The following is an 11,264-nucleotide window of genomic DNA, read 5'->3' on the forward strand; positions in this document are numbered from 1 at the left end:
CAATGCTCACTTAAAATGTCTCATCCAGACTCAGCTCGGACCAGGAGGCAGCATCCAAATCACTTTGTCACGTTTTGGGTCCCTCAACAATTCATTTTCAATAACCTACTTGGCTCAGAGACATGATCCTGTGTGGTATATTCACAAATGTGGAGAAAGAAAATTCTGGAAAACTAGAGGGGAAAAAAAAATCTCTCCTTCTTTTTCAGATAATGTTATACCAAGTCTGTGTGGCCTGGAGGGAAAAGTACAAAACTCTTTCTGGGCCTTGGCATCTCAGGGACCCCTTCCCTCATTTTTCTTAAGACTGTCTCCCACACCAGGCTGAGGAGATGGAGGCGAAGGAAAAGGTGTCCCTTCCCTTGCTCACCTCAGACAGCACTGGGGAGATGGAAGCTTTATCACTTGGCCATTGGTCTCGAATAACTCGAATACTTCCTCCTTCCTGAGGCCATGGAATGTTCTGGTACCACAGGTCTGCCCCAGCCCCCAGTGGGAGCACAGAAGGGTAGGCCTTGCTTAGGCTTCTCACCCAGCAATCCCGTCTCTGCCCCAACCCCTGGGCAAGCCCCAGTCACAGGCAGAGTCTGGATTTGCCAGCCAAGTCCTTGAACTTGGAGAGGGAGGCGGGGCCTGGAAATGCCCTGTCCCCAGCGGGCCCCTCGTCCTCGGGGTAGTTGGGCTGGGGTCAGTTTGCAGGCACGGCTGCTGCATTCTTTGTTGGCGGGAACGGGGAAGCCTCATTGCCCTTCTTTGCCTTTTTCTTCCTTTTCTTCTTTTTGGTCCCAAGTGACGCCTGGTCTCCCTTGAGCTCGGTTGACTCCTTTTCCTGCTTGCCGACTGTGGCCTTGCTTGCGGAGGTGGCTGCAGCCAAGTCGGGGCTGGCATCCTTCTTGGCTTTCTTTCTCAGCTTCCTTTTCTGCTTTCTCGCCTCCTTCTCCACCTTGACAGGGCCGTGGATGGCGGACTCCTGGAGAATGTCGGAGGCTGACACAGCTGCCTCCCGGCACCGCTGCCACTCCTGGTCGCTGTCCTCGCTGCTGCAAGGGGAGGGCAGCCTGGGTCAGCTGGAGGTGGGACGGGCCCCCAAAGCTGCTCTCACTGCCTCAGTCCAAGCCACCAGAAAGAGGCCACGGCGGGAGGCAGTGAGAAAGCTCAGGCTTGGGAGTAAGGCGGACCTGGGTTCCAATAGTGGCCTCTCTGCTTCCCAGCTGTGTGACCTCATTAAGTGACTTAACCTCTCTGACCCTTAGTGTCTTCTTCTATAAAATGGAGAGCTTAACTGAGCCCAGGCCTCACAGGGATGTCCCAGGAGTGAGGTGTCTGGCACAAGATGGGTGCTCAAAAAGCAGTAAACATCCACCGCCAACCCCCAGTAGAACCTCTTCCCCTCCCATGAGTGTAGTCTCCCTAGCTACCTGGCAGGACTCCTTCTTGGCCTGGACCTGACTGGAGTCTGCTTGGCTATTCCAGGGGACCGGTCAAGACAGAAAGCGGGCAAAAAGGAGGGAACTGCAGGAGAGAGCGTGCGATCTCACCTGGAGCTGGAGGGCAAGCGCTTCCGGCGGGGCTGGGGAGAAGCTCTCTTCTCAGGGCCTTCGGGGACGGACGTGAAGAAAAGGCGGAAGCCTAAAATGCAAAGGGGCAGAGTCAGCGCTGCCAGGGGCCGACCCCTCCTCCCGGGTGCTGAGGCTGCGCTGCCTCTGCCCTCAAGTGACTCCTAGCCTGGAGGCGAGATCCGGGAACTGCTCGTCCAACTACACAACGATGCCTGTGTGATGAGAGGCACGCCTGATGCCTGCTGGGGCCACAGGACAGGCTGCTGGAGCGGATGCCAGCTGCCAACAGGTCAGCAAGCCCTCAGAGGCTTCTGGAAGCCAGCAGTTCAGCCTCCTGCCTAAGGCAGCTTCCTGCGTGAGCCGGGAGTGGGACAGAGCAGCCGGGAGAGGCCGACGGTGCTGTGGTACGGAGCTCCTGCTCAGGGTTGCACAGGCGCAGCCACTTCCCACAAGTGACTTCCCTTCTCAGAGCCCCAGCTTCCCCTCCAGTGTCCCCTGTAAATGGGGGTATCATCGCAACACCCGCCTCATAGCGGGGCTGTGCGGATGAAAGAGGACACACCACGGCTGTGCTTCCCAGCCCCAGACTCACGGCAGGCGCTTAACAAACGGAAGCTGGCATTAATAGAGTAGCTACTCACCGTCGTCCTCTGGGGCGACCCTCTGTACCTCAGCCTCTGTCGGCTCCCTCACTACTTCTGAGATGGTAATGGAGCTAAGGGAAGAGGAGATGGTTGATTTAGGATAAGATTTTGGGTAACAACAAAAAATAAAAAAAAAATTAAAACAATTTTTTTTAAGTGGAGGGGATGGAGCATGTGGTCTTAAATGCAACAGCAGACAGCACACTGGCCTGCGAGAAAGGCCAGTACCAGGGCCGGCCCAGTGGTGCAGGGGTTAAGTTCATGCACTCCAATTCAGTGGCCTGGGGCTCGCAGGTTTGGAGCCTGGGCACGGACCTATACTACTCATCAAGCCATGCTGTGGCAGCGTCCCACATACGAAATAGAGGAAGATGGACAGAGATGTTAGCCCAGGGACAATCTTCCTCCAGCAAAAAGAGGAAGACTGGCAACAGAAGTTAGCTCGTGGCCAATCTTCCCCACCAAAAAAAAAAAAGAAAAAAAAAAGAAGGCCCATACCTACAGCCATAACATGCTGAACAGCCTCTGCCAGCTCAAACTGTACTGCTTCATTTGTTTAAACCCCACTTTATTCCAGAAAGTGCTGAGGAAGTTTTAAAGATATTCACAGTACAACAAAACGAATGCAATTTCAAATAGGACAAAGAGAAGATAAGGGCAGGAGGGACAGAAAGAGCCGGGAGTGTCGTCAGGAAGTCCTACGTACTTGCTAGAGAGAGCATATACCTTTTCCTCTGAGCTTCCTGGTTGCAAGCATGAAAAGGGAAACACGACCAGTCTAGAGAGATTGTTCAGAGCTCGCTTCTAGAGCAGCGCAGACCTTTTTTTTCTTAATTTTTTTTTAAAAAATTGAGATAATTATAGATTGACATGCAGTTGCAAGAAGTAATACAGAGAGATCCCATATACCCGTCACCCAGTTTCTCCCTATGGTAACACTGCATAACTGTAGTCCAGTATCACAACCAGGAAACTGACAGACAGATAATCCATTGGCCTTATGCACCTTATTCAGAATTTGAGAGACTTGCATTCTGAATCCTGGCTTTGCCACTTCCTAGCTGTCCCCTTTGGCAAGTGACTTCATCTCTCTGAGCCTCTGTTACCCATCTGTACACTGGGGATGCCAAGAGTCCCTACCTCTGAGGGTCGTGACAAGGATTAAATGAGACCATGGACATCAAGCACTTTGCACAGAGCCAGGCCACAAGCAGGTGTTCAGGGAGTGGTAGCTCCGATGGGGATGAGGATGACTACTTCATCCAGATGCGCGACAGGCTTCAGAGGCCCTCTAACAGAAAAATCAACCAGATCTCTCCAGAAGCACAGAGAGCAGGGAGAATGCCGAGACCTGGAAGCGTGACTCTGGAGAATGCTGACGGAGACGTCACCACCCCCCGCAGAGCACAACGCGCTCAACACCGTCCTCGCGGCAGACACGGCAACGCGCCGGGCACTTCCTCCTGACTGCCCTCCGTCCATGCCAAAGGCCTCCCTCACAGCCTCGTGCAGGGATGCAATCCGGGAGAGAGCGGGGACGATGCTGTCCAGGCCTGACTCTGACCCGAGTATCTGGACCCGGTTCAGCGTCGGTCCACAGGGGACATTCGGCCATGTCTGGAGACACTGGTGGTGGTGGTGGGGATGCTACTAGGGTCTAGTGGGTGGAGGTAGGGATGCTGCTAAACATCCTACAATGCACCGGACAGCCCCCACAACCAAGAACGATCCAGTCCAAAACGTCAACAGTGCCAAGGTAAGAAACCCTGATCTAACCAAGGGACCAGCTGGAGTGTCATTATCTCTGAAGAGAAACATGGAAACCCTGCAGGGAAGATCCTGACCGTGGTTAACCAGCCGGGCAAACGTCCGCTGTGGATCCCTGCAGCCAGGCAGCCTTGCTCCCCCTGGAGCCGAACAGGCACGATGGAAAACTGCTCCCACAGGCTGAAATGCCAACTGACCTTCCTAAACACACTCACCACACTCTCGAGTTGGGGGTCTGCACTAATGCCGTGGTGGTTCAGGCTGCTGAGGTCTGGCCCAACACTCTGTCTCAGAAGAGCAGCTGGTTTACACTTTGGGAGGACTCATCTGTCCTTTTTGTTGCCTACTTCAAATGGAAGGACTACCACCCGAACACTCTCATCCCCTTTCAAAACCTGCCAGGCTTTGCCATCAGGAATGGAGCTAGCCCAGCACATCCCAAAACGCGTTCCCTGCTACGTTATCAGTCTTCCATGAAACAAAGGCGCCATGGCCAAATGAGTTTGGAAAATGCTGGGCTAACCAAAGTTACACAGGTCTCTTTACTGCAGGCCTTCTCAGAGCCTTGAATATACCATTATGAATCTGAATCCCCAAGAGCACAGGGGGTATGCACACTGCAGTGTTTCCCAACTTCTTTGCTCTTGGACCTCTTTTTTCTAGAGCCACTACTGTGGACTAGTACTCCCCGGCACCTACTCTCAGAACGCCGGCCTGGATCTTTACAGACTGTATTCCCACTTGTGAGAAGGTGCACTGGCACAGTGCCTGGGATACAGAAACCTCCCAAGAAATAGTAATCCCGCCTGTCCCTTGCCCTCTGCTGGTGGGAATGCGCTCCTGCTTCTCCGGGTTCCTCTCATTCTCATGGCAGCAGGATAACGCAGCGGTTAGGAGCACGGCCTTTGGAGCCAAACACACTTGGGTTCGAGTCCCAGCGCCGCTCCTTGCTCCCTGTGACTTCGGGCAAATGCTTCTTCTTGGGGGGAGCCTCTGTTTCCTCCTCTAGAGAACAAGGACAGGATCTATGTGGTAGGGTGACCACGAACACAATGGGGTGACGTACGCCACGTGCTCGCCACGGAGCCCACCCGCGCACCTGGAGCCCCCAGCCAACGTGAGCCATCACTGTCCGCATTCCTGAGGGCAGGAGAAGAGAAGGGGCGCTGCTGGGTACCTGTCCAGTAGGGCTCCCAGCTTCTTGGCCACGTGGGCTCGGAACTCGGGGGTGGTCTGCAGCTCGTTGCCGTCTTGCTCGTGCTCATCCACCTTATGCCTACAACACACACAAAAGGCCCTCACTGCCTGCCGGCTCGGACGCAGCCCCATGAGGGCAGGGACTACGTGTGTCTCATTCACCCTAATATCCCAGGGTCTGACCTAGCATCCGGCACACAGCGGGGGGTCAGTATTTGTTGAATGAATGCATAAAACTTGAACCAAAAGTGCACAGTACCTGAGGCTCGGCTGGGTGGCTGGCAACCGATTATTTGCGGCATCTGTGGAAATAATGAGTTGAGGCATTAATAGAGGAAATGCCAATAACAGTATCTGTTGTGTGCCACGCACGATTTTAAGTGATTACATGTATAACTCATTGAATCTTCCCAACAACTCCACTAGAGGCCTCACCATTATCTCCATTTTGCAGAAGAGGAAACCGAGGCAAGGAGATGGAAATACCTTAGCCAGAGTCAAACAGTTAATAAGTGACAGGGTTGGGACGAGGACCCAGGCCATCTGGCTCCAGAGCCCCCCTCTTAACCACCACGCCAAATGGGCAAGTCCAGTGTAATTCGATTCTAGCATTTCCCGAGCCCCTGCTATGCATCGGCTGTGTGCTGGGTGCTGTGCAGGAGAGAGGAGAAAGTGCTCAGTTATGCTGATCACATTTTCAAGCCAAGACACGGGGGATGCCTGGCCTGGTGGTCACTCACTCAACCAAATCCTGAAGGTCTAACATTAGCCGGTGGTGCTCCAGGTGCTGAACAACATAGATGGAGATCCCAGCCCTCAGGGAGCTTACATTCTAGTTGGCGGAGACAGATGACAAAACACACACACTTCAAACATAAAATTAGATAACGGTAGGGCTGGCCCTGTGGCTTAGCGGTTGAGTGTGCGCGCTCCGCTGCTGGCGGCCCGGGGTTCGGATCCCGGGCGCACACCGATGCACCGCTTCTCCGGCCATGCTGAGGCCGCGTCCCACATACAGCAACCAGAAGGATGTGCAACTGTGACATACAACTATCTACTGGAGCTTTGGGGGAAAAATAAATAAATAAATAAAAATTATATAAAAAAAAATTAGATAGTAAATTTAGGGAAAAAAACAAAGCAGGGGAGGGCAGTGGGGAGTGCTGGGTGGAGGGTCATCCTATAAAGGTGGGCAGGGACAGCTTCACTGACAGGTGACATCTGAACAGATCTGAGAGGTGAGGGAGCAGGTCAAATGACATCTGGGGAAGAGTCTTCCATGGAGAAGGAAGAGCATCTGCAAAGGCCCTGAGGCAGAAGCCTGTCTGGTGCGTTTTAGACCCAGCGAGGAGGCCAGTGTGGCTGGAGCCCAGTGAGCTGGGGGAGCAGCAGAAATGGGGGACTTGTGGGGGCCAGACCACGGAGGGCTTGGTGGGCCAATGTAAGGACCTGGGCCTTGAGGGAGGGGAGGAAGGACATACATGGACGTAGGATTTACAGCCCCTCTGGCTGCTGTACGGAGACAGATGGCAGTGGGGCAAGGGCAGAAGCAGGGAGCCTGCTGCAGCCCTGACACGGTGAGAAGTGGCATGCTCTGGATGTGTGTATTCTGAAGATGGAGTCAATAGGATTTTGCTGACGGACGGTGTGAGAGTTGAGCGCAAGATGGGGTTTCTGACTTGAATAGTGGGACAAAACGTGCTTGTGTAATTGAGGGGCCAACTGAACAAAATGGACACTTGGTGACTCTGGGCCCAGTGCAGGGCCACAGTATATTAAACAACTCCCGGGGACAAGTTTGCTTTGTGGTCCGTGTCACCATGCTCTGGAGCACCACACGGAATGCCAAGCGCCCGATGCTCCTGGAGTTGGGGAACGTGGAGGCCCAGCAGGGACAGTCTTTAAAGACCTGGCCCTTCTTGCTGAGCACGCCATCACGAGGAACAGGAGTCTTTCCTCCGCCACGCCTGCAGAGCCGTGAACAGGTAGCGTCAGGGAACAGATGCAGTATTAGACCCCAGGCCCCCGAACACAGAGTTCAGTTAAGCCCCGGCTCTTCCACTGACAAGCTGTGTGATCCTGGGCCAGTCACTCTACCTCCCCGAGCCTTTGTTTTTCTCATCTATAAAATGGGGACAGGACTACCAACTTTCCACAGTTAGTGTAAGGACATCATGAAGCGCTATATTGTTTGGGCACTTGGTTTGCGTGTCCATCTCCTCCCTGGATTGCAAGCCACTGGAGTACGTGGTCTGCCTCTTTTTGTCTTTGTATCTCCAGCTCTTGGCATAGTGCCTTGGTGTGAAATAAACGTTGCATAAAGGCATCAAAGGGTACGTTGCCCTAAAATTAAAGTGGTTTGAGGGTCTGAGTGATCAGTTCCTCATCACTGGATCTAAGAGCTGTATCAGGTTTCGCAGTAATAAAATAGTGACCCACATTTCCACACAGTCATGGACCAAAGGGTAGGAGTTCTTCCCAAAATAGGCACTTGTCTGTGGCAGGGAGTGGCTAACAGCAGTTAAGAGCACAGACTTGGAGTCAGCGACCCAGATTTATGCCTGGTTCTGCCACTTACAAGCTGGATGACCTTGGCCAAGTTATTTCAAGTTTATGAGCATCAGCTTTCTCATCTGTAAAATGGGGCTAATAATTCCCTCTTTGTGGTATTGCTGGAAAAATTAAACCACACAACAAATGCCAAGTGTTTAGAACAGGGCGCACAGTGAGTGCTCAATTCATAGTGGCTATTATTACTGGAATTGCCCAAGAAAGTATGTCAAGTGTCCAGTATCTCGTCTGGCACATAGTAGGTGCTTAATAAATAAAAGCACTTATTATCAGTAGCTATGTCTGCTTTGATCAGCAGGGGATTTATGATGTCCCAAGAACAATGAGGGGCAAAGCTGATCCCTTGCGTGCCACTTCTCACATGTATATGTCTTCATATGTTGGTCAAAGCTTGTTCATGTTTGAGACTCATAACCACCCTAGGAGTCAGGCATTTTACAGATGAGGACACTGTGGCTCCCAGAAGTTATGTTACTTGTCTAGGACCAGCATCAGAGCTGGCACTTCATATCAAGTCCTGCTTCCACTGCCACACAGGAATCCATTCTGCCAAGGCAGAAGAAAGTGCGCTGGGAGTCTGGCTGGAGCCTCAGCCGCCTCATTCACTAGAGAGGTGCCTTTCTGGCAAGTTCGTTCTTTCAAGAACTATTTTCCTGAGCACTATGCTAGGCCCTGGGGATACCAGGGTGAAGGGACAGGCCAGATCCCAGCCTTCACGAAGTTCACATCACGGAACCTCTCACTCAATAAATATTTGTGGAGCAAGTACAGGCCAGGGTTGATTCAAGGTGCTGGGGATGCGGGGATGAAAGGAAAAAAGTCAAGGCAAGTAAAGAGGCAATTGGAGGAAGAAAGGAAAGCACTTATGAAGGGACTCACACAGAGTATGATGGTGGCACAGACAAGGCACATAACCCAGCTTTCCTGAAGAGGTAGGGTCTCAGCTGTATTAAAGGATGAGGGGGAGTTAGGCAGGAGGGGGAAAGCAGTCCACGTAGAGAGACCAACCACGTAACTGCTGCCATTTATTGGGCCATTAACATGTGCCAAGCACTGTAGATGCATCATCTCAGTTACTTCTCAACTTTATGGGGTGGGGACCACCATTATTCCCACTTTACAGATGAGGAAATTTAGGTACAGTGAGATTTAAGTACCTTGCCCAAATTCTCACTGCTAGTGAGTGATGAAGAGGGAAAGGCAGATCTGTATATAGAACCTGAAGAAAAAACTGCAGAGTTATGGTGCCCAGAGATCAGAGGGCATGGTATGGTCTGGAGACTACCTATGGGAAGTGCAGTGTGGCAGGAGGGCAAGAAGGGAGAGGCAGGCAGGGAACGGATTACCAAAGGGCTTGTAAGTCCTTTTAAACAAAAGCAGGGGTTTTTGGACGGACCTGGAGGGTATCATGTTAAGTTAAATAAGCCAGAAAGAGAAAGACAAACAGGGCATGATTTCACTCATATGTGGAAGATAAACCAACACACGCACAGATAGAACTGTTTGGTGGTTACCAGGGGCTAGAGGGGTGAGGGGTGGGCACAAGGGGTGGAGGGAAGCACTTATATGGTGACTGAGAAACAATAATGTACAACAAAAAATTCACAATTAAAAAAAAAACAACAACAGGAGTTTTTAACCTTGCTTTGTCATGGCCTGCTCTGGCAGTCTGGCAAAGCCTAGATCCCTTCTCAGAATGTTTTAAATGCATAAAATACAACATACAGGATTACAAAGAAAACCAACGATATGACATCCAGTTATCATTAACAGAAAAAACCAAACTTGGGATATTAATAATATGTGCTTATTAATGCATTAAATAAGATATACTGATGGGTCTAAAAATTACTGTAATTTTAAAGGGGGGATGAATGTAAACAATTTTTTTCCAACATTTTATTGTGAATAAAATGATATTTGGGTATATCTGCAAAGACTGTAAAGAGATATGAAAATCTGTGACTTTTGTTAGGACAAACTAACAAGTATTGCCAAAGCTACCGCGGCTTGTCGCTTACGTGCGTGATGCAGAGAGATGCTAAATTTCAAACAGAGCTTAATGCAAGTAAAGATGAAATATTTTTCCCATTCCAAATTCACGGACCCTCTGGATTCTATCCATGATTAGGTACCCCTGTGATGAGGAGTTTGGGATTTATTCCCAGGGCACGAGAGTCACGGTCAGAGTCATGCGAAAATGTGCTGGAGGCGGGAAAAGGCTGGATGCGAGACTCCAGGAAGCGGGATGCCGCAGACGTCTCGGAGACGTGGCGGGCTGCCCAGTGTGCGGCAGTAAGGATGGACCGAAGGAAGCAGAGTCAAGAGACATTCAGGTCCTCAGTTTCCCTGACTGGGATACCGGAACAACCCTTTCCGCTGCACCTGCTAGCACTTTGAATCTAAATCCCACCCAGTCCCTGGAGCTCTCTCGGGCAAAGAAGTCGAGTCCCGGTGACTCCGTTCTCATCATCCATCCTCTCAGGCCCCAGGGGAAGATCCGACGCCCTTCGACCAGACTCCCCAACACAGTCCCCTACCGGCTCTTGGCTTCTCCGGCCCCCTCGGGCGCTGCTCCAAGCCCCAGGCCGGCATCGCCGCTTCGCGGCACCGTGCCAGCTCCTCCGCGTCGCTACTGCTGCTGCTCTCCTCATCACTCACGGCTCCACTGGGCGCCGCCATCTTGAACCCTCGCAAAGGATTGTTGGGAATCGCCTCCACGACCCCACGTGATACCGGGGCAGCGCAGGGCATTGTGGGGATTGTAGTTATCAGACTCAGGTCGCCATTGTCCGTGAGCTGTCCTGGGGATTTCCTCAAACGTGAGAGCTGAAGGGGCATAAGAGATGAACTTTTCCATCCTTTACTTAATGAGGAAAATGAGATCTACAGAGGGGAAGGAATTGCCTAAGGCCACGCAAGGAGTTAATGAAAGAACCAGGATTGGTTCCCAGATTTTGATCCAATGTAGTTTCAGTATTGTTTATGTATTCCAGTAATTCCGAAGTCCATCTGCGCGTCAGAAACAGCTTAGGGAGCTTGTTAAAATGCAGATCGTTGGGTCTAATTAAAACTTAACCGAATCGGAATCTCCGAGAGGTGGGACTCGGGAATCTGTATTTGCCCCAATATCCTAGGGCCTCGCTACTACTCAGCATAATCCGTGAACCAGCAGCATTGGCAACACTGCGGAGCTTGTTAGAAACGCAGAGCCTCGGCCCCGGCCGACACCTGCGGAATCAGACCCTGCATTTAAACAAGATCTCCAGGTGATCTGCGTGCGCATTCAAGTTTGAGAGGCACTATCCTAGGAGACTCTGATGCACAGTTTGGTTTGGGCAACATTCTGCAGTTTTATAGCTCAGGACTTCTCCATTCTGCCTGCGCATTGGAAACATTTGGGGAATTTTTAAACACTGACTCCTAGGACCCACCCAAGGCCAACACGTTAGAATCTCTGCAGTTAAGGTGCTCCACATGAAGGAAGAACAAAATCACCTTTGTCTTTGGAATGCTTTTCTTCATG

General features: G+C 51.5%; 1 protein-coding gene across 2 annotated transcripts; it reads right to left on the minus strand.

Annotated features, from left to right (window-relative positions):
* Positions 1-684: 684 nt before the first annotated feature.
* Positions 685-10,454, minus strand: C35H12orf43 (chromosome 35 C12orf43 homolog). 2 transcript variants are annotated; one of them, XM_058531591.1, is made up of 6 exons: positions 10,279-10,454; positions 5,427-5,469; positions 5,148-5,246; positions 2,201-2,274; positions 1,539-1,629; positions 685-1,037 (listed from the first exon to the last, which is right to left on the minus strand). In XM_058531591.1, exons 1-6 carry the CDS (start codon positions 10,418-10,420, stop codon positions 689-691), a joined length of 798 nt encoding a protein of 265 aa, XP_058387574.1. In that variant the 5' UTR covers positions 10,421-10,454; the 3' UTR covers positions 685-688. The 2 variants fall into 2 exon arrangements, with proteins under 2 accessions (XP_058387574.1, XP_058387573.1); XM_058531590.1 differs by having other exon boundaries at positions 685-1,040; positions 10,279-10,453.
* Positions 10,455-11,264: the final 810 nt, after the last annotated feature.

This window comes from Diceros bicornis, chromosome 35, assembly GCF_020826845.1.
Source record: "Diceros bicornis minor isolate mBicDic1 chromosome 35, mDicBic1.mat.cur, whole genome shotgun sequence".
Taxonomy (NCBI): domain Eukaryota; kingdom Metazoa; phylum Chordata; class Mammalia; order Perissodactyla; family Rhinocerotidae; genus Diceros; species Diceros bicornis.

Excerpts from the sequence above, each read along its gene's own strand:
- C35H12orf43 (XM_058531590.1), bottom strand. The coding sequence starts at position 10,420 with ATGGCGGCGCCCAGTGGAGCCGTGAGTGATGAGGAGAGCAGCAGCAGT. Across the intron at positions 5,470-10,278 it reads GCCGGAGAAGCCAAGAGCCG|ATGCCGCAAATAATCGGTTG; the intron begins GTAGGGGACTGT and ends TTATTTCCACAG. Across the intron at positions 1,630-2,200 it reads GGTCGCCCCAGAGGACGACG|GCTTCCGCCTTTTCTTCACG; the intron begins GTGAGTAGCTAC and ends TTTGCATTTTAG.